This window comes from Zea mays, chromosome 8 (genome assembly GCF_902167145.1).
Source record: "Zea mays cultivar B73 chromosome 8, Zm-B73-REFERENCE-NAM-5.0, whole genome shotgun sequence".
NCBI lineage: Eukaryota > Viridiplantae > Streptophyta > Magnoliopsida > Poales > Poaceae > Zea > Zea mays.
The window spans coordinates 159038885-159061792 of record NC_050103.1 but is presented as its reverse complement, the minus strand read 5'-3'; the positions used below and the strand labels follow the sequence as shown (position 1 = coordinate 159061792).

The window sequence follows — 22908 nt, the reverse complement described above, 5'->3', positions numbered from 1 at the left end:
TCCGTAAACAAACAAACTAGTCCTTATTGGGTATAAGACCGTGTCCAACATTTTACTTATATAGTCATCCAAAACACTGTTTTATACTGTAGACTAGTCTATTTGTAGAATGAAGTTTAAATATGGGTATAAGAATGAGTAAGCTATTAGAGATATCCTAACAACTTATTTCAGTGGGTATAAAATCATTTTTGAAAAGTTTTTTTTTACCCTTTCTCTCATAAAATAATAATCAACCTCTCTATATGTTAACTTCTATCATGAACCACTAGATTGGGAGATAAATATTTTTTTCTCCAATGTTATCACATCACAAATGCGCTGTCTTTAGACCTTCGATCTTTAACTTCTTTTAATAAAATTTAAATTCACGTGATCTTTGTTGTAGCATCTAACAAAGTTATGTACTGTACTTTGGTACTTAACTACTTATCTATCTTATCACCTGAGGTCAGCTGAGATTTGCAGCGTCGTCGACGGCCTGGGCTTGCAGCTGTAGCTGTAGAGGACTAGTCCAGATCATGAATTAATTTCAGAGGTTTGCTGATCAAATTACTATCATATTAGTTACTATCTCTGTTCTTAAATATTTGTGTCCGCTAAATTTGTGCTCTGTAGGAGCTTAAAAGGTGAAATGCATCAGATATTCATGGTTTTCTTTTTGTTCTCTTTCCTGGTGGTTTTATGTCTCGTGTATTTTTTTTTTCAACAAAACTCGAGGAATATATCAAACGATTCGATTATTGGGCCTTTGCCAGGTTTAGCCCAGCCCACTAAGAACTTCACTTAGGCACTTAGCACCTAGTTCTCTCAAGTCTCAAGCACGAGACGGCCAGAGAACCAGATTCCGTTCCCCTGAACCCGATCGAGATGGAGTCGGAAGCTGACAGAGCCGCGGCACCGGCGCCGGCGCCGGCAGTTGCCGCGGAGACCAGCGACGACGCCATCCAGGAGGAGTCTCCAGCCACGGCCCCTTCCTCAGACGGAAAGCCCGGATCAGGGGCGGCGGCGGCCCCGGCGCCGGAGGTGGAGGTGCAGCTGTTCCGGCGCGGGCGTCCGGTGGCAGTGTTCCGGTCGCAGCTGGGCGGGTATACGCAGGACCAGCTGGAGGTGGGCGACGTCCTGGAGCAGCACGGCCTCAAGTCCGTCTTCGCCTTCGACCCTGCCGCCCGCAAACGCGGCGTCGCCATCCGCTTCAACCCTCGCAACGGCCGCTCCCTCCTCCCCTACGCCCCTGGTTCCACGATCTTCCTAGACGGCGAGCCCAAGGTAATCTTAGAAGCAGCGCTCACAAACACCACCACGCATCAATTTCGCCTCACCCTACTCGTTCCTTGTCGCCTATACAGTTAGAGCATGTTCAAGAGACTATTAAATGTCTCGTCAAGCTAAATTTTAGCTATTTAATAGTAAAATAACTTTTAGCTATTTAAGCTATCCGACTTTTAAATTAGTTCTTTCGCTGCTAAATTTAACTAGCCATCTAACTAGCAAAACTAGATATTGAAGTGAGATACTAGAGTGTAATCTTTATAAAAAGTTAAATAGAGAGTCAAATAAAGATCTAAAAATAAAGAGTCTCTTGGAGATACTTTAGTATATGGCAAAAGGCCAATTTTCTCCCCCATATCATGCGTTTGTATCTTTGATGATGGTCTAGGATTCTTTGCTGAAGCCCATCACGAAGATGGTGATTGGGGTCGCCGCTATGACTGTGGTAGCTGCAGTCCTATTGAAGGAGGCCAAGATGCCCGAGTGGCTTCAGTCATCCAAGCTGGGCGCCGTGAGCTTCCCACCATGGGTGCTGGCTTGCATGGTCATCGTGTTCATGAGGCTCCGGAAGAGAACCATGGATGCAATGAAGAAGTTTGGCTGGGTCTCATGAGGTAGCAACACTTTTACCTTTATTTTGAGGAAAATCTGAGTATACTTAAAAGGCAGATGCAGAGGCACAACCGCACAAGTTGTTGCCATCAAAACTCTGTTGCTCTAAAAACTCAAGTTAATTGAATTGTAATAATTGCAGTCCATATGCCAATAGGAGGTGAAAAATTTGTTCTCAGGGTGAATGTGTGATATAAATTTCTGTGCATCTCTTATAAATTATTGGCACAGTTGTCAACAGTTTCGTGGTGCTGTTATTCGATTTCGAGCAGTACAAAGCCATTCCTTTTGAGTAGAGGTAGGAAAATTAAGGTCCGTTTGGTTTGGTAAGCTTTTATCTTCGCCTCCGACTCTTCTGGAGGAGCTATACCAAACGGTTTAGGCCTTGTTCGTTTGTGCCGGATTGGTAGGTCGGAACGATTCCTAACCGGATTGATTTTCTAATTTATATAAACTTTGATTAGCTGGAACGATTCCGGGTGTAATCTGACCCAAACGAACAAGACCTTACTTGGAAAAGTCATTTTTTCCGGTGCAAAACAGAGGGAGCTGGAGTCGTTTAGATGGAGCCACTTGTGGATCACTGGCTCTTTTAAAACGGCTCATCTTTTTTTTTTGAAGAGCTCTCCGAAATACACACTATGTATTTAGAGCATCTCCAAGAGACTATTTATTTTTGACTCTTTATTTGTCTCTTTATTTGTCTCTTCATAAATATTAAACTCTATATATAACATCTCATTCCAACAAACTCTCTAACATGCAAGTTAGCTTGGCTAGCGAGAGTTGCTAGCCAAATTTAGCTAGTGAGAGAGTTAATTTAGAGAGTTGGATAGATTAGCAAGTTAAATGACTAGTCTGTTGGAGAGTTGTTATGCTATTAAGTAGCTAAAATTTAGCTTTGCAAGCTATTTAGCTAGTCACTTGGAGATGCTCTTAGTTGCTATTTAAAATATGTAAAACTCATACTCTTGAAATTAAGAATAAGGGTCTCCATAGATGAGGAAGTTGCTCAAAAAACTACACTCACTCTGTCCTGAGATATAAGAAATTCAGTTTTGTATGAAGTCAAACTATAATATATTAATATAGAGAAGAGGAAAAATAGGTAGAGCTTCAAATTAGCTTAACTATATACATTATGGAATATATTCTTACAGTAGATTTCTTTGATATGATATGTGCTAATATTCTTTTTTTTTTGTAAATTTGATCAAAGTTACTATGATTTGACTCGAGATTGGGTTCCTTTTATTTCAAGATGCAGGTATTATTGATTTACTTCAGATTTGTGCCGATGGGTTAGGATTTACTACTCCTATTCCAAAGTTATCTTGGCTTTTTTTAGTTTATAGCTTTGCTATGCATTTAGATATCTAAGTGCATAGCAAAAGCTACGAGTAAAATGCAAATTTTAGACTTTGTACGTTGATGTGAAGATGTTATATGCAATATAGGTTCCTCGAGTCCGCTTTGAATATGTGCTTTTTAATCAAGCTGTATGTATTAAAAATCCTCTACGTTGTGATAAACCTTGATTGCTATCGGGCTGCTAATCTGTTCCTTCGAATCAGCCATCAAAATATTACAGTCTGACCTGTAACACGCGGCCCTGTTATGTTCGTGGAGAATTAATGCATCCGAAAGAGCTCTCGATTCGACCTGGTGTTTTCTTACATCTGCAATCGGTGTCAAACCGAAGTATCGCCAGGCTTATACTGGAAACGAGCTTGTTAAACGCGACGAATGCTTTGCGCTCTGAAGCTCTCGACCTGAGTCCAGCTTCAGTTCTTTACTTGGTGCCGTCCTGAAAGTTCGTAGTCTCCCCAGCTGGTTTTAGATGTCGAGAATTGAATCCGCAAACTAGAAAGTGACCAAGATCACCTGCCTATGAATATCACTTAGATGGCATCTTATCTAGCTTGGTGCCTTGGTATATCTTCACCAGTTATCTTTTCAACGTGTTAAAGTTTATATTCCGTTAGATTCATATTCAATGATATGTTATATTTAACATTTAAACCTTTCCACCACCACCACCACCTGATATAGCTTTATAAAAAACCCTAACAAATCATAATTATATGTACTATTGGATTTAAATTTAATGGACAAAAAAGTCTTAGCACGCTTGCATAATATTTGCTTGCCGGGAAAAAAAGGGCTGCTCCGTGCCCGGGAGCGTGGGGTCGGTTTCTGGAGCGACGTGTCTTGGAACCGGACGGATCGGCAACGTTGATTCCGCTGTGGCCTGTGGCCGCTCGCCCGCTCCAGTCCGGCCGAGCCGAACGGGCGTGCGCCATGCGCATGCGACCCTGACGAGCAACGACAACCACAGAGCCCAACCGGGAGGAGGATCGGTACCAGCTCACGGCGGCGTCAGCACCACACGCCGCCGCCGCCGCCCACCCCCTTCCCGACAGGCACGCTTCTTGCGCCTCTTGTGGGATGCTACTACGGATAACGTACGCCCAACCCACGCCTTCGGCGGCGGCCCAGTTGAGGCTCCCTGGGCCGCGTTTACGCCGACGCCGCGTCGCTGCTTCCGCGGCGGACGGCGCCGGCAATTCAAGCTCTCCGGTACAGTGAGCGCAAAACTCCACTTTTGTTTCGAAGTTCCTGTTTTCTCCCGCAATTCCCGGAAGGTCTGACTGCTGGAGCCGTTTTGCCTTCTTCCTACCGCGGCAGCTCCATTGCGACCCTTCGCCCCACGCGTACCTCCTGGGTCCGGGCGTCGAACCCAGTGGCTCACTCTCACTGTATGCTTTTTTCCTCTCCTTTTGATTGACACTATACTTGTATATGGCCAAACTGACCGCTCGGTCTGACACTGGCACTAGCACTATTAGTAATCGTGTCATGTCGTGCCAGCACTAGTGTCTAGTCATCAGTTCACACACTACACTATACTACTATAGTGTCTAATCGTGTTGTGCTAGCACTATACGACACTAACACCTAATAGTGACTGTGTCAGTCTAGACACTATTTTACTTTGACAGCTCAAAAAACATAAAAAAAACCTTTAAGATTATATGTATAATTTTAGAACTTGAACATGTATATTATTATAAAATGAATTTATTATGCTTGAAACTATAACAAATCACAATTCATAATCACAGGTACATATCACAATCATATCTAAAGACTATCAGTTGGTGTAAGCCGTGGCTAATTTTGTTGACCACCTAATTGTGTCGTGCTCGTGTCAGCCCATCGTGCCAGAGTGGAGGCCCAAACACGGCACTAGACCAATGTTATACCGGTACTGGCACTATATGAATCATGCTCGTGTCGTATTTAGTGTCGGTCTATTTAGTACGGCCCACTTGGCCATCTGTGTCACTATGTGTGTTTGACCGCTCATGCTGGTTATGTGATCAGAGAATTTTGAATTGAGAATTTGAGATTATAGATGGGTCGTTCGCTGGTCTCGAAGATGGTATGCACAATTTGTGTATGATTGAACTGTCATAAAAATCACCCAATTTCGCTATTATGCAATTTGTCGGAATAAAGATGCCTATTTGCATAGATGGACTGTACTCAAAACATGCTGCTTCATTGTTCAACCTATCTATGTACTTAATTGATTTTGGTGTGTCATGGTAATTTTTTGCATAGAGTTGTGTCTCTAGTAGGGAACTAAACTAACAACAGGGTTTGGATATTTTTAGTGCATATCGTCAAAGCCTTTATGGCTGAGAGTTGGAAGCTTTGATTCATCTAGAAAAACAAGCGCAGATTTTTTACACTTTATTAGCTTTGATCTTTCATTGCAGGAGTACATATCCAATTACAGAGAAGGGAAAGCAGAGGTCTTGGGTCGGTCCAAGTGGGCAGTACTACCGTGAGCTGCCTTGCCCCAGCTGTAGGGGTAGAGGTTACACTCCATGCAAGGAGTGTGGAATAGATAGATCAAGTTTGGACTGCCCTATGTGCAATGGCAAGGTGAACCTTCCAGATATCTTGTGAGACATCATGGAGGAGAAAAATACAGTCCTATACATGTAAATTTCACGCTATGCATTTGTATCAGGGGATTCAAACTTGTCTACAATGTAGTGGAGAGTGTGTGATATGGCAAGAATCTGTTGATGAACAGCCATGGGAGAAAGTTCGGTCAAGGTACCCTTTTCTACTATATTTGTTATGTTCACCTTGGCCCTTGTGACTTGCTTTTTCTCTCAGCAGATCGACTGCATATTGTTTTTTCTGAAAATGTTCAGGGATGAACTGAGACTGCGTTATGGCTTTGAATTGTTGAACCCGTCAGCATTAAAGTATTTTCAGTGACTATTACTGATGTCTGAAGGGATTACATGATATGGTTCTTATACACGGCAAATTGAAATATATCCTTTTGGATTCCTGTGCATACTTGTGTTCTAGAAAAATATTCCTGTGCACACATTGTCATGTATTCTTTTTGTATTTGCAGTTCTCCCTTGAAAGTAAAAGAAGATGACGAAGTTGACAAGTTAGAGATAAATATCAACAACCCCAAAAGATCAAAGCGTACTTATGCATCTACTTCACCGGAAGTTGCCAAGAAGATTAGCCGGTCTTTAAGAGTAAGTAATATTTTCTACACACCTGTACGCATGTGACTGTACCTTGTCATTCCATAATTTATACGGGTTCATGAAACTTATATGCACCACTAACAAAGAAGTACTCAACTAAATCCATATACACCTGATAACCTGATTACAGTAAACAATGTACCCCCATTCCTTTTCTTTGGTACTAAAACATTTCAGCTCTACGAACTTGCTTTCTAATTGTTTTCTTTTCTGGTGAACTTTAAATAATCTTAATCTTAATTGCAGAGTCTAAATGCTCAAACAGGATTGTTTACTAAGCACATGAAGATTATACACCAAGACCCAGAATTGCGTGCTCAAAGAGTTGCTGCAATCAAGGTAAGGTGCCATGCAAAGTGTTTCATCGGTATGTTCTTATTAAATGAAGTGGTTGATCTCGGCATGTTCTTTTTTTTTCCGATGCTACTGAAACATGAAGAGAACAAAAGGAACTGATGTTGCAAGAAAGCGTGCTTCTGAAATTCAGAAGGCATTCTTCAGTGATCCTGAGAACCGGCTCAAGAGAAGCATTGCCATGAAAGGTTAATGCTATATCTTACCTTGAACTCAGAAGACACATATCAAAATTAATCAGGTTTCACCCAATTTGACTTCTAACCAGCTAAAACCTACTTGTTGTCCTTACATTCTTGATTAGCATTTAGCCTGTACATATACTCCTTCCAGTATCAATAAGCGATGTTTTTTTTTGGGATGGTTCCCAAAATTTGTAGTATGGACTTGCTGTATTAGCACCAGAATTGCCAAGTTTTAGCTTATTGCCTTTTTTTCTTTACTGGCTTGTTTTAGTTTTCATCAAATTTATTTAGACTTGACATTTGATGAGCAACGTTGCAACCTGATGCTCTGCAGGGGTGAAATTTTACTGCAGCAAATGTGGGCAAGAAGGACATAGAAGCTTTTATTGCCCTACTTTGAGGGAAGGTTCAACCAGGGTGCGGTTCAGGTGCCGGTTGTGTGGCAGAGAAGGGCATAATAGTCGAACATGTGGAAAACCAAAGTCCGAGAAGGAGCACAAACAACGACCTCACCACTGCAGCCGATGTGGTGAAAAGGGACATAACCGGCGCAACTGCCCCACATCCACTGATTTGGGTAGTGATGCTTCAGGCTATGTGGTTAACAAAGTTAATGGCTCTAATTCAGCTGTTTATCAATGTAGTATATGCTTAGAAAAGGGGCATAACAGACGAACATGCCCGAAAAGAAAGGCTACCTTACTAAAATGAAAAGTGTGAGTAAAATTAAAAGAAAGGCTATCTTTTATGCCTGTGTTTTTTCTATTTCTCTATTTTGTATTAATTCGTTCAAACATGCTCTAAAACATTTTAGCGGATTTTAAAACCTGAGTTTCGTACACAAACGTCCAAATTTCTCGTGGGGGCACGTCCCCACTACCCAGTGGGACACGGTCCACCCAGCATCACCAAACCACCATCGACCATCTGGATCCAGCGACCCCACCTGGCATAGTGGCACATCCGTGTCCTCTACTACGCTATCTATCCGCTCTCCCCAACACCAAAACTGCACGGGCATTTTACTGAGGGAGCACATTTAATTTTTCATTTCATCTTATTCTCATATTAGTGTGATGATACTAAAGATAGTACTCCCTTCGTTTTAAAATATAATTAATTTTAGACTAAACATATATTTATTAATTAACCTATAAATATAATTTGCATATATGTCTATATTCATTATTATTTATTTAAATATGGAGTAGAATAAAACTATCACTAACGGTCTGTTTAGATCCATCTGGTATAGTTTGCTAGCAAATTTTATCATTTTGGGCTCCATTAGCTAATTGTTAATTGGAGGGTTGACAAAATATTTGCGCGTTAGCTATTTTAAACTTGCTAATAAATGCTAATAGATTGTAAAAAAGATAAAAAGACATATATTATTCAAGACACCAAATGTACCCTAGCTAATTGTTTGTCAAAGCTAATTATTTATTTACCTGTTAATGGCAAACAATTGGCAGAATGATTCAAACATATCCTTAAAAATAGCTTTAAGACTAATCTGAAAGCAAGAGAATTGGAGAGGTCTAACCGCCTTGCTTCCAAACAATTTTTAGGTTATTTTCAGCAGATCCTTTATGACATCCCTATTTTATCTCATATTTCAAAACTTTTCTTTGTAACAGTGTGAAAAATGTTATCTAGAGTTCACATCATCTATTCTCTACATTCTATTGGATCTAATCTTATTGCTAGTTTGGGAACTCAGATCTCCTCCGGTATCGAATGAGAATGCGGAAAAACAAACTAATTTTCTCCTCATCTGCTCCAACACCTGAGGAGATTTAAATTCCTAAACTAACATTTAGGACTTGTTTAATAACCAGAGAAATAGAAATTCGAAATTCCTCTCTATGGATCTCTCTATTTTCCTGATCACCAAATCAGGTCACGTGGATCAAATCAAAATCAAATCAAATCCGTCCATCCAGCACGTCCGCGAGCTCCCCTGCTTCTCTGGATTTCCTTTCGCTGCCCCTGCCCCGCAGCACCCACCCACCCAAACTCCTCGTGCGCCTCGTGGATTCGTGGGTCGCGACTCGCGACCAGACGACAAACGTCGAGAGGGGCCGATCGTGATCGAGCAGCGATGTCGACGTCGCGGAGGCGGACACTGCTCAAGGTCATCGTCCTTGGCGACAGCGGGTCAGCCAATTGCTCCCTCCCCCCTCCCCCTCCCCCTCCCCGAACCCAGCTTCCCGTTGCTCCTCCGGATCCTTCCGCATGTGGATTCCCGGATCGCTGTTGTGATTTCCAGGAAGATTGGCGGTTCGATTTGGACGCGATTGCTGCAACCTCTGTGTTTCACTCTGTCCTGTTGGTCTGATTTGGTCACGGTTGGTCTAATTTGGTCCAGTGTGATCTCTGCAGGGTCGGGAAGACGTCGCTGATGAACCAGTATCCTTGACTTGACTCTCTCAATGTGTCGCGTTTGGTAATTAGGCACCGTTCTATCTCCGTATAGCGGGAATTGTTTTTTCTGTGGCGTTTTATGGACATACGTTTTATTTGCTGAGCTGGAAGAACGCATCTCTTTAGTTTTTGAGTATAGGGTTTCGGATTACCGTGAGCTCACACTGGCAGAGTTGCTGTCAATAACTGTTTACATGCATTCTCATTCCTTGTGCTGTGCATGAGCGAGTCCTGTGATTTTGTGAATCTCGTTGCGAAAGCTCTGGTACATTCTAACATCATGCTTATTGCAGTATGCGGATTAAAGTTAAGATTATGCAAAAAATGTAAGAAGAGTCAAGTGTCTTGACATATACAATCTATCTGAATGCTGGAGGGCTTTTAGTACTTTGGGTGCTTTGGTATCCTTGACTTTCAGTTAGATATGTCCACAAAAAGTTCAGTCAGCAGTACAAAGCTACAATCGGTGCAGATTTCGTCACAAAGGAGGTTCTGATCGAAGACAGGCTAGTCACGTTGCAGGTGAGAGTCCATTTGAGCTGGTGAGCTTTCAGAGAGAAGGAAGTGACTGTTGTTCATGTTGTTGTCCTCACATGTTACTTTGATGCTAGATATGGGACACCGCGGGGCAGGAGAGATTCCAGAGTCTTGGGGTTGCATTCTACAGAGGGGCCGATTGCTGTGTGCTCGTCTATGATGTTAACTCTAACAGGTCATTTGATACACTCAATACATGGCATGATGAATTCCTCAACCAAGTAAGAATGATCACCCTACAAATTGTCTTGATTTTAGTCATGATTGTATATATGAACTGTATTAGTTTTGAAGAAAACAGGTATTGGCTGTAGTGCATTTCATCATTTATCGTATTGATACCATTGTATTACCTGACAGCTTGATGTGATGTTGCCAATAATTTCATAAAGCTTGAGCATGCATATGTCAACTGTTTTTTTATAGATGTCTGGAAATAATTTATAATTTAGTGTTGCCAGCTTTCGTAACCAAATATATCTGCTTTATGAACTTAGAATTTGCAGCATATGTTAAACTCGTTTGATACTGTTGCTTTTCTGTGTCAATATGCCCATTCTCAATCTACCATGTTTTCAACACCTGTAAGCTGCAAGAAGCTATATAAGGGGTTTTTTCATCGGCCTGTGCTGAATAAGTATATGTGAACAGGAAATAGCTAATCATATATTTGACAAAACTGAATTTGATTACCACTTAGTTGCGCCCTGTCCATAGTAGCGGAGACAGACAAACTGGACATGAGTTGCTTTACTAGACAAGGGGTGCTGGATTGATTGAATATGGATTGACTTGCGATTTTTAGGCTTGTATTTCTCTTAGGTGTTCTACCGGCAAGGCAGGTGCTGCAGCCTGATCTCTGACAGCACTAGTCCTTACTTCTCCCGTCCCTGTCCATTTCTTTTAATTATTTGATTTCAAGGACATGTTTGGGGCTTCAGGCAGAAACATAATTTTTCGAACAATGCAGTAAAGCTGTGTGTCATTTCATTAAGAGAGAAAAACACCAAATACAAAAGGAGTGAGACCTCCTCGAACTCTTAACATCACTTACAAAAGTACAAAACATCTCTAGAAAACGACCATGAACATAATTTTCACTTACTGTTACTTTGTCAGTTTATTTTCTTCTTGAACCGGCTAATAATAGCAAACCATCCTCGAGGAGAGAGATTTCACTATCTCTAGTAACCAAGATTGGAACCAGCATGCGACAATTATACAGGTTCCCTGCTATGGTTGTCTTTTGTTTATTTTAGGATTTAGGACTTGTGAGCACTTCTGATTGGAAATATGAGCACAGTTTACAATATAAAATTGATGAGGAACACAAATTGTATGATTCTTAGAATTTCTTCCGAGTCAGGAGGGGGAAGGGGTAGTGGCTTCTGCCCTAGCTCATAGCTAGCGAACACAAATGCTGGAGTGCTTGTGTTTATGCAAAACAGAAGTATTAAACGATCGTAGAGTTGTAGCCTATATTTCTAATACTGTTCTGGTGCAGATACGTTCTATTTTCTATAAGAATTGTGTATTTATAGTCAGGTATTTTATTAATCCAAGATAAAATAACGCAACTGAGTCAGAATATAATCTTTTCCATCTAGAACCATAAAGCATGATCCAAACTGATTCTGCTCAATTAGGTCCGGGAATCTTTGATAATTCCACAACTCATAACATGCTGCATGCTTATTCATATTGATATAGTTTACGCACAATTCATGTAATGCTGTAATAACAAAGCTACTTTTTGCACTTATTACCTTGGTTGGCTGTCAAAGATTTTTTTTCAGAAATCTATGTGTACGCAAATGATGAAAATTGGTCTTTAATCCATTTTTGCCGTGTTTGTTGAATGTACCATCTGGTAAACAGCCTTATGCTTTAGCATTTTATCTGGAGATCGATTTTCTTGTAATATAGAATCTATTAATACTATAGCATTTTATCTCTTATAACGGTTTGTAGTATCTTGACAACATTACTTGACATATTCATCATTAATTCTTTTCAGGCTAGCCCATCAGATCCTAAAACTTTTCCCTTCATCTTACTCGGTAACAAGATTGATGTAGATGGTGGAAAAAGCAGAGTGGTTAGTATTGTTATAATGTGGTGATTGCAACTTTCGTCTCTTGATATGCTACTACCTGATTAGTATGTTTGCACATAGGTTTCTGATAAGAAAGCAATGGAGTGGTGTGCTTCTAAAGGCAATATCCCTTATTTTGAAACTTCTGCAAAAGAGGACTACAATGTTGACAATGCTTTCCTGACTGTTGCCAAGCTTGCTCTAGAGCATGAGCGCGATCAGGACATGTGAGTAAAATTTTTATCATCCTCGGTTTGTTGTATTGTATGGTAGGAAGCCCATTCACTGCTTGGGATAAAGCTTCCCTTGTTAATATATGTAACCCGCCCATACTCTTGTTGCACTTATTTGATCATATTCTTTTTAATAACTAAACTTGTTAGTTCTTTCTTGATTGAATATGTCGTAAGTCCTTATGTTGTGCAGCATTTTTAACTCCATTATGGTAATTGTTACTTTTCTTTAATCTCTCAGCTATTATTTGTAGAATAACTTTTCTTTAGATGATTTTTAGATATTCTGTGATCTTTATATGCGTGATTCGGATGTACTATTTAATGTGGTTTTATTACTTTTTTCCAATTTCTAATAACTGTTACAGGTTTTTATTTGTTAATAAATAAGGTCCTTGATGTGCATGGCAAACCTTTGATAATGTCTTAGCATATCTATATTATCGATGTTGAAAAACTTCTGTTTGAAAGGAAATGTCACAATAATGGCACATCTACACTGGAAGAAGCTACCTCTGAACATGTTGCCATTTAGAGTAACTACTAATCTATGGCCCATACTGGTTTGTTCTCTGATGATTAAATTGTCATAGGTAACTAGTAGCTTTTGATGAAGGAATATAAGAAAACCTAATTTGACCAGTAATCAATGTTATGATCCTCCACATATCTGAAAAACAATAGATGCTTATAGCAGGCAAACTCTGTAGTAGGCCTAGGCTAGAACTGCATTAATGCTTTGTTAGTTACTTGGTTTAAGCTGTTATGTATTAGCAGATGCTTCCACACATGTTTTCATTATGTTCCATTACATTATTTCAGAAAGATGAAACAGCCCCTGCTGCTACTTACTGCTACTTTTCCCAGTTTAGTCATTTACACCCTTCTTTTTTTCTGCTCTTCAGTTACTTCCAGAGTGTTGCGGATCCTGTCCCTGAGACTGAGCAGAGAAGCGGATGTGCATGCTAGTAGTTAGTCATCATCCTTGTCCCTTCCAGATCTTGCTTATTGATTGCGGCATACTTTTTCTGCGATGCCGAGCAGGCATTCTTTCCATTTTTCGCAATGTACACTAATGTTCCAACCGTCCAACACTGTTCTTCTATCCAGCTGTATGATAGTTACTGAGCATGGTTTTTTTTTTTGTACGCGGTCTACTGATTTGGTGGCCAGCCAATTCTTGGTTTGGGCAATAAGAATACACTGGTTTAGACTTTTCAGGATGTGGCCGGTGAAATGCCAAACTCGTAGCCTCAATTGCTGTATTCGTGCGTGCGGCTGTAACTTGTTGGCGTCCAATGCGTTGAGCTGCTGGTGAAGGCTTATCGATGTTCCTTGGCCATGCACGTTTGTAATTGTCTATCTGCCTCTGCATCTGCAATGTGGCAATTGCTTGTGAATGTTTGGTAAGCCAGTCGTAGAATTGGACGGCAAATATGTAGCATCGCCGATTGATAGGTTCAAATATCATGAACCTTTTGATGCTGTTTGTGTGTGTATGATTGTTACTTCTGGTTACTGCACGGTTTTTACGACTCATGATATCGCATCGAAGTGGCTTTGCAAAAGCTAAAATTTGCGTTCCCTAACCTTGTTTCAACTAGCGGCTCTACAATCACGGTTGGACTGTTGGCTTGACCTTCCCGGATCTTGCTGTGCTGGTGGTGAGAAGGTTCAGGAACTGAAATTTTCGCCGTGACATATTATTCTCCTCGTCATCCATGTATTGTCGTCCTGCCCGGGTGTAAACTCTACGTGACGTGCTCACGCTGTACCCTATGATTTTTTAGTTGGATCTTTAAACTTGCTTTTGTGTTTGCAAAAGTCAAAAGTGTACCCTATGATTTTTTAGTTGGATCTTTGAACTTGCTTTTGTGTTTGCAAAAGTAAAAAATCAACCAAAAAGGTAAGCGAACAACACTGCTTTGGGCTGAAAACTGCTTTTTATTCTAGTATAAAACTGAAAGCAACTCTTCACTATATTTACCTCCAATTTTTTTTTAAAAAAAAGATTCGTCTACCATCAGTTATGAAGATATGGATTTTTTTCTATCCGCGTGACTAACTCTTTTCTCGTCTCATAGATCGTCTTTGGAGTGTTTAAGATTACTTCGTTGGGTTTAGGGCTTAGTGTTTAGAATTTAGGGTTTAGGGTTTAAAAATGACTAAACTTTAATCACTACTAAAGTTTAAGAGGTGGAAACTAAACATCCTTATTTTTTTTTCATTTTTTATGATTTTTTTGAATATGACAAGTGGTTAAAGTTAGGGTAAAAAAGTCAAATGAATTATATTTTATAAATGATGAGCTAATGGTTCACGCTTCGCGAATACGGGTCTCTACAGAGTTGCGAACAATTCGTTCAATAGATTATCTTTAGGTGATTACGATAACACACGTCTAAATTTAAGTATTATTATATAACTTTTCCTCTCGTTACGACATATAAGGCCCCGTTTGGTTAGAGAGACTATATTTTAGTCTCTGGTTTTTAGTACTATTTAGTCTCTATTTTACTAAACAGAAGAACAAAAAATAGGGACTAATTGGCTTTAGTCTCTAGTCCCTCGCGTGGCTGCTAAAAGGGACTAAAGAACAATGTTTACTCTAATTGCCCTTGTCTATAAAACCAGTGTCATACACAAGAAAAAAAAAGACCCAGTCCCTTGCATGGGTGCTAAAAAGGACTAAAGGACAACATTTACTCTATTTGCCCTTGTCTATAAAACCGGTGTCATACACAAGAAACAAAAAAAAGTAGGGTCTTTATATGTTGAATTTACTGTATTTAAAATTTGTTTAGTCCTTATAACTAAACTAGGTCAGTACCCGTGCGTTGCAACGGGAACATATAATACCATGATAACTTATATACAAAATGTGTCTTATATTGTTATAAGAAAATATTTCATAATCCATTTGTGATCCTAGCCATACATAAATTTTGTTATTTTAATTTAGTTGTTTCACTACTACATTGCAACCATCAGTATCATGCAGACTTCGATATATATCATGATTTGCATGGTCTCATTATTGGAGAGCACGTGCCACACCTGCCGGTAGAAGTTCCGTCGTACATCGTTAGTCATCAGGAACGCACCACCATACACGCTTGTTTAAACAAAAAAATGCAAGTGTGTGTTTGCGAAGAGAATTAAAGGCAGGCCGGCACAAAAGGTACCCCGACGATGGCGAGTGGTCATTGTTGTCGGTCCACCCCTGCTCACCTCCGGTGTCGAGATGACGCCACAATCCTTGATATAATAGTCGTCGAACGCGCGTGATATGGTGAGTACCGATCACTCTTGGCTGAGCTGCCAAATGAAGTGCACCCCGGGCTCATCAGCGAGGTAGTACACCTGGTCGTTGCACCACCGGATGTGCTACTCCTCTACATACATCTTGTTCGAGGACACTCACACAACAACAACAATGGTCATCATTCCAGCGCACAAGAATTCATGGTCGGTCAATAGCGACTTACGTGGCAGGTTAGGCTTCAGGTGGATGATGAGCTAGACGGCGTGATGGCGTCGTCGTAGGTTGCGATGCCCAGAACAACCCGAGAGTCGTCGACATTGGCGACGATCATGAGGTCTCCATGTTTGACGATGGACAACGCGGTGCAGCCGCTCTGGACCACGTCCAAGCGACGGCTGCGCCAGAGCTTGCCGTACACAGCGGCACATGGGCCATGTAGGACTGCTTCCAGAGTTCGAACTGGCAGTCGCCAAGTTTCTTCTCGTCGTCGGTGAGCGACGCCAACGCGAGCGCCTCGTGCTAGTGATGTTTGTTCGGGGTTTCCAAGTAAGAAACATGGATTCATCTTTGGCATTGGTTTATGAAAATGATTTATAAGTTAGATCCATGGAAAAATATTATGGAGAATAAATGTTACACATGCAAAAAAAGTATTTAAGTTGAAAACATTATTCAAACAAAAGAAATTGCATGCAAGGCTCTTCTTTAAATACTACTCCCTCAATCCAAAAATATAATTTAATAATCTCAGTGATACTTATCTACTACTACACATTGTGCAAGGGTAGCAGGTGGGCTTCGGGAGAGATGTATTATATGTTTTTACTATAATAGATGTAGACATAAACACACATGTGGTGTAGTGGTAGCTACAAACACATTTATTTGAGAGGTCGCGGGTTCGAATCCTCTTGGAGCCCGTTTTTTTAATTTAATTTTAGCTAGGCGCGGGATGCACGTGGGAATGAGAATAGGCTTTGTGGGAGGGGGAATGAGAAAGACACGTGATAGCCGGGAATGGAAATGTGAAATGAGAATGACAGGGGGAATGAGAAAGACAGACAGGGCTTCGCAGTGAGGACGGTGAGGACGGAATGAGAATGACAGAACACGGAATGAGGCAGCCTACCCCTTACCGTCTTAATAGGTAGTAGAGATAGGGTAGGGACTAAAATTTAGGCCATGTTTGGTTTGTTTAGTCTAGAGACTAAAGTTTAGTTAGAGGACTAAAGTTTAGTCCATAACATGTTTGGTTCTAAGGGCTAAAAATAGTAAGAATATACTAAATAACTCATAAGAAGACTAAAATGACCTTTAACATTCTCTTGTTATTAGTACAATTGAACTAAATAAGGGGTAAATGTGGAATTGATATGTTTTAGTCCCTTTTAGCACATATGTGAAGGACTAAAGACTAAATCATTTTAGTCCATATTTTAGTCCTAGTGTTTGGCAAAAAAAGACTAAATAGGACTAAAAACTAGAGACTAATCTTTAGTCCATCTAACCAAACACCACCTTAGTATATTCGTTGAACTAATGAAAAGGCCTAAATACGATTCTAGTTATTATTAAAATGCGGGGACAGAAATATCAGCGTAAGTGGGCCGTGTGTCATTAAAAATTGACAACTGAGAAACCCAGGAGAAAAGCATGCACGGATTACGTTGGCCCACAATAGCATAGCATCTGAAGACTGGAACCGAGCACGAAGTAGTGGCAGTACCAACGATAAGCAATAATGCGCCTCCACAAGCCATTCAAATTCAAACTGGTCGCTCCCGAGTCACGACTACTCCAATCAAAAGTGATTATGTGCCCGTGCACAAGTTATTAACAGCGCCAGAATTAGAGCTTTCGAAAAGTGACCGCTCGCTAAAACCAGCTACCAACCATCACGGAGCCAGGAGGCAGGAGCCATCGTGATCCGGATTAGGCCTTGTTCGTTTGTGTCGGATTGGTGGGTCGGAACGATTGCTAACTGGATTGTTTCTCTAATTTATATAAACTTTGTTTAGCGGAACGATTCCGGGTGCAATCCGACGTAAACGAACAAGACCTTAGTGAATCAAAACGCTCCCCAAGCTAGTCTAGCATATGCGTTGACAGAAACCTCGGGGCCACCTACTCCCTGATGTTGACGCACACCTAGCAGCATCCGTCGAAAATGACACTGACAACAAAGTTGCCGGGCGAGAAAGAATTAGCATTGGACTTGATTTAGTTGGAGCTAAGAAAGTTAGCTCTTAAATATGGTTCGCTTAGTTAGTTGGTTAAGGCCAGTTCTAATGCTCAACCACATATACTATACGTAGAAATCACGTTTTCATAAAAAAATTACTTTCTACAGCTAGCAGTTTCTATACCTATTAATTTACGTGAACACTAAAGGTAGAAACTACTACCTCCTTTCGTTTATATATGACGCTGATCAATTCAATTTTAAACTAAGCAGCGTCATATAAAAAAATCGGAAGAAGTACTGTTTTAATAAATAATTTTTCTAGCATGATCTTTTGTTCAATCACAAACATTTTTCCTTTGAGAAGGAGTATCTCCCTGAATTCTGTAAATAGTGGCCTTATTTGCCTCCTCCTCTCCTCTGAGTACACGATTTGTTTCCAGTAAAGCTCTTTGATGGATGGATGGATGGATGGATGTATCCTGGTCCCGCAAGTTTGGAATCAATAATATTTTCCTAGTACAATTGAAGCGGGAGTTTATGGCTCCAGTTCAAATCCACTACGTCCGTTATTCGTTTCCATTCAAGAGCTCGTCAGTCGTCTGCGACTGCACACACGACCACGGTTTTAACTGAACAAAACAAAGGAAACAAAAACAGCTCAGTTTCGAATTGGCCCTCAATTCCGACTTCCAAATCATCAACGCACTACCGTGACCAACCCACTGAAGCACCCCATCCTCCATCCAGCTCACAAACAAACAAAGCGACGAGCCGAGGCAAGCGCATTGCCCACGCCCAGCGGAATTCGAATACCCAGTGCAGTAGCAACGACAAAACAAAACGCACCACCAAAGCAACGCATCCCCCGCTCCGCTCCCCCCGTCTGCGTCTGCGTGCCGTCCCCACGTCGCCGGCCGCGCCGCCCCATCAAATCGCTTCCCGAAATTCCACCAACCCGACCCATCCCCAAGCGCGTCAGCTATGTCGTCTCGTTTTCCCCACGTCGGCGGCGGCGACCGCCGCAGGGACGACGCGGGTGACGCCGCCCTCGCCCGCGACATCGTCACGCTCCACAAGGCGCTCTCCCTCGACCCCTCCGCCCGCCGCCGCCGCTCCCTGCCGCTCCCATCCCCGTCCCCCGCCGCCACCGAGCAGCAGCGCCACAAGCCCCGGCTCAAGCCCTCCTTCTCCTCCTCCTCGTCGCGCAAGCTCCTGCCGCCCACCGCCAGCTCCTCCGCTTCCACTTCCTCGTCCTCATCCTCATCTTCGTCTTCCTTCTGGAAGAAGTCCCTGACCGCCATCTCGCACCTGGGCCGCCGCCGCGTCGACTGCGCGTTCGCGCTGCACGTGCACTCCGTCGACGGCCTCCCCGCCGCGCTCGATGGGTCCGCGGTCTCCGTCCACTTCCGCCGGATGTCCGTGTCCGCCTCCACCCGCCCCGTCGCGGCCGCCCTCGGCGCCGCCGCGTTCGAGGAGGCGCTCACGCTGCGCTCCCCGGTCTACTTCTCCCGCGGCGCCAAGGCCGTCGTCAAGTACGAGCCCCGCGCCTTTGCTGTCTCCGTCGCCGCCTCCACTCTCGACCTCGGTAAGCACGAGGTCGACCTCACCCGCCTTCTCCCGCTCTCGTTCGACGATCTCGAGGACGGCGGCGACTCCGGCTTCGGGAAGTGGAGCACCAGCTTCCGGCTGTCCGGCCCCGCCCGCGGCGCGCGGCTTAACGTAACCTTCTCTTGCTCGCTCCTCGCGGGCGGCGGCGCCAGCGAGCAGCACATGGGCGGGGAAGTGGCGGGGCTGCGGCGCGGGTCGATGGCGCGGCCAGTGTCAGTGCAAGCGCCGACGCCTTTGCCCGCGCGGAGCAGGGACGTGAGGGTTCTCCACGAGGTGCTGCCCAGCTTGAGGTCTGCCAGGCCGGTGCCTTCTTCTGTTGCTGACGGGGTTCCTGATGCGAGGAAGGAGGAGCTGGCAGCACCGGACTGCACGGAAGAGGGGTCTCCGGAGGCAAAGCACTGCACATCGGTAGAGGTTAAAAAGGGGGACTCGGTGCATCCAGATGGCGATTGGGGCACGGTGGAGTTCAATGTTGTGGAGCATGGAGTTGAGGTTGCTTCAGATGACCCGCAAAGGCTCAAACATGTGGAAACCAGCAATGCGGCTGGCCAGGAGGAGGATTCAGGGTTCAAAATTGACGAAGAGGGATCGTTCAAGCCTTTGCAAGTAAGTGGTGATGTCGCTGAAGATCAGACTGTTGGAGTGAAAACTGAGGTGGTGGCCGTCAGTGACGTTGCTGTTCAAAGGGAGAACATGGAAGACAAACAGGATGGAATAGTCAAAGCTGCTTCACTGCCTACCGCTGCTCTTGAAGCAGAGGGTCAGTTTGGAGCAGATGCCGAACTGGAGGACCTGGAATGTATTTTGAACGAGCTCTCAGTTGCTGAGCCGGAGGAATTTGAATCACCAGTTGTAGAAGATAAGCATTCTCGGCGATTGAGCTGCACAGGGGTGACTGATAGTTACATGTCTGCCAGTAGGAAGGGCAGATCACGCAGCATGGATGCTTCAACAGATTCTGTTGCTAATGAATTCCTGGATATGCTTGGAATAGAGCATAGCCCAGTTGGGCAACCCTCAGATAGTGATTCCGAGTCGCCAAGAGAACGGCTTTGGAAGCAGTTTGAAAAGGAAGCCCTAGCATCTGGCAATGCTATTCTTGGCTTGGACTTTGACGATGGAATTGAAGGACCTATTTGTGGTAATGTTGTGGAGGATTTTGATCTCTCTGCAATGATACATGAGGCTGAGCTCGAGCTTCAGAATGGAAGCCAACCCATTGATACCAAATTTCGAGCTAAGTCGCTGGAAGACGAAGAAACTGAGGCCTTAATGCGTCAATTTGGTCTAAACGAGAAGTCCTTCCAATCTTCTCCACCTGAAAGTAGAAGTGGATTTGGTAGCCCAATTAGCCTCCCACCTGAGCAGCCCCTGGAGCTACCGCCATTGGCTGAAGGTTTAGGCCCATTTATTCAGACCAAAGATGGAGGATTTCTGCGATCAATGAACCCAGCCCTGTTCAAAAATGCAAAGAACAACTGCAGCTTGGTTATGCAGGCTTCTTCTCCGATTGTACTGCCAGCGGAGATGGGATCTGGGATTATGGATGTATTGCATGGTCTGGCATCAGTTGGAATTGAGAAGTTATCAATGCAGGCAAACAAGCTTATGCCCTTGGAAGATGTTAATGGTAAAATGATGCAGCAGATTGCCTGGGAGGCTGCTCCAGCTCTGGAGTCTGCTGAAAGGTTTGTAATCTCCCTTTTCATGCTTGTTTGTGCTTTTTCCTAATTTATTCCATGCCTTGCTTAAAGTTTTTTTTTCTCTTTCGTCAATGCAGATATGATGCATTGGACTATCATGGCATCGATGCTTTGGTAGGAGGGGGTGGAAATGCTCCTTCTGGTAAGAAGACAGGTAGATGTGCTGATCTTTCATCCTTGGGTGGGGAGAATGCTTCGGAATATGTTTCACTTGAGGACCTTGCACCATTAGCTATGGAAAAGATTGAAGCCCTGTCCATTGAGGGTTTGAGGATACAGTCTGGCATGTCAGAAGAAGATGCACCCTCCAATATCAGTGCGAAGCCTATTGGGGAATTTTCATCTCTGCAAGGAAAGTGTGCAGAGAATACCTGGTCCCTTGGTTTAGAGGGAACTGCAGGTTTGCAGCTTATGGATGTTAAGCAAAGCGGAGAAGTTGATGGATTAATGGGCTTGTCAATCACTCTAGATGAATGGATGAGGCTTGATTCTGGGGTAGTGGACGAAGAAGAACAGTACAGTGACCGGACATCGAAGATACTTGCTGCTCACCATGCAAAATCCATGGGGTTAGTTGCTGAAAACCGGAATGGAGATAGAAAGAGCAGGAGATCTGGTAGATGGGGCTTGTTAGGGAATAACTTCACGGTCGCTCTCATGGTTCAACTGCGTGACCCACTACGTAACTACGAGCCAGTGGGCACACCAATGTTCGCGTTAATTCAAGTTGAAAGGGTTTTTGTACCCCCGAAGCCCAAAATCTACAGTACCGTCTCAGACAAAGGCAACAGCGAGCAGGATGACGAGGAACCCAAGGCCGAAGAGGTTCCAGACAAGGCATTGGTCACGGAAGAGAAGGCTGAGGAATTAGAGGATCCCGTTCCCCAATTCAAGGTTACAGAAGTGCATGTCGCCGGTTTCAAGAGCGAGCCTGAGAAGACGAAACCATGGGGCAATCAAACGCAGCAGCAGTCCGGCTCTAGATGGTTGCTCGCAGCTGGCATGGGCAAGGGAAACAAGCATCCTCTGATGAAATCCAAAGCTGTCGTGAAGCCAACCAAAGAGGCAGCTGGCCAGGCAGGAGACACCCTCTGGAGCATCTCTTCACGTGTTCATGGAGCCGGGACCAGGTGGTCCGAGCTAGCAGGAAACAAGAGCCATTCACGGAACCCAAATATCATGCTTCAAAAGGACAAGAGGTTTCGGTGATGGCTTGGTGTTTCGGTAGTTAGCACGGGGAAGGTTGGTCTATCTCGTTAGAAGGGTACTTATCTGCAATTGGACCTCACTGGGAATGTTCAGCGGATTTGTGAAATCATGTACATTGAGTTCTCTTGCCTAGGATCAGTAGTTTTTTATACGCTGCATAGTTTGTGTTCGGTGTTCCTTCCGAATTCTAGTGAGAAACTGGTGTCCCTCCCTCTTGTCACCATTATTGGCTTAGAGCGGCTTCTGCCTCTGAAGGTGCAGCACTGTCTTCTTTTGCAGGCTGCCATAGCTATCATACATATCTTGTTATCTTGCTAATCATTCGTCCATAGTTTTTAGTGCCATCTTATTATATATCAGTTTCTGATCTCAGTGCTCAGAGTTACCTTGTCACTGTTTTTCATCGCTAAATATGAATGCCAGTTTCCTTGAATGCTACTCACTCTATTTTAAACTGCAAGTCGTTTTAGTTTTTCTAATCTATAACATACTCCTTGCTCTGAAATATAACGTGTAAAATGTATCAGCGGTTCTTGAACTTGGCACACTATATCACTTTGGTCTTGGAACTTAAAAACCTATGATAACAGATCCTGAACTCGGTCGACTTATGCAAAATCATTCAAAACCAGTT

At 43.1% G+C, this 22908-nt stretch overlaps 4 protein-coding genes across 6 annotated transcripts; all 4 read left to right on the top strand.

Moving 5' to 3' along the window:
* The first annotated feature begins 823 nt into the window (after window positions 1-823).
* LOC113219473 (uncharacterized) lies at window positions 824-2093 on the top strand. Its single transcript, NM_001366184.1, has 2 exons — window positions 824-1269; window positions 1661-2093. Exons 1-2 carry the CDS (start codon window positions 871-873, stop codon window positions 1883-1885), a joined length of 624 nt encoding a protein of 207 aa, NP_001353113.1. The 5' UTR covers window positions 824-870; the 3' UTR covers window positions 1886-2093.
* A 2024-nt stretch (window positions 2094-4117) lies between these two features.
* Window positions 4118-7777, top strand: LOC100217244 (uncharacterized). Of its 3 annotated transcripts, none has more exons than XM_035961330.1 (9): window positions 4118-4464; window positions 4573-4643; window positions 5670-5838; window positions 5927-6015; window positions 6117-6170; window positions 6329-6461; window positions 6720-6812; window positions 6913-7015; window positions 7347-7777. In XM_035961330.1, exons 1-9 carry the CDS (start codon window positions 4333-4335, stop codon window positions 7721-7723), a joined length of 1221 nt encoding a protein of 406 aa, XP_035817223.1. In that variant the 5' UTR covers window positions 4118-4332; the 3' UTR covers window positions 7724-7777. The 3 variants fall into 3 exon arrangements, with proteins under 3 accessions (XP_035817223.1, XP_035817224.1, NP_001353112.1); XM_035961331.1 differs by having other exon boundaries at window positions 6913-7068; window positions 7347-7720; NM_001366183.1 differs by lacking the exon at window positions 6117-6170 and having other exon boundaries at window positions 4164-4464; window positions 7347-7759.
* A 1178-nt stretch (window positions 7778-8955) lies between these two features.
* LOC100193973 (uncharacterized) lies at window positions 8956-13524 on the top strand. The gene is made up of 7 exons (NM_001279821.2): window positions 8956-9172; window positions 9398-9424; window positions 9862-9961; window positions 10051-10197; window positions 11994-12074; window positions 12153-12298; window positions 13210-13524. The coding sequence occupies exons 1-7, from the start codon at window positions 9117-9119 to the stop codon at window positions 13271-13273; spliced, it is 621 nt and encodes a 206-aa protein (NP_001266750.2). The 5' UTR covers window positions 8956-9116; the 3' UTR covers window positions 13274-13524.
* Window positions 13525-18450: 4926 nt separating this feature from the next.
* Window positions 18451-22707, top strand: LOC103636230 (Protein PLASTID MOVEMENT IMPAIRED 1-RELATED 1). The gene is made up of 2 exons (XM_008658584.2): window positions 18451-21050; window positions 21143-22707. Exons 1-2 carry the CDS (start codon window positions 18736-18738, stop codon window positions 22272-22274), a joined length of 3447 nt encoding a protein of 1148 aa, XP_008656806.1. The 5' UTR covers window positions 18451-18735; the 3' UTR covers window positions 22275-22707.
* The last annotated feature ends 201 nt before the right edge of the window (window positions 22708-22908 follow it).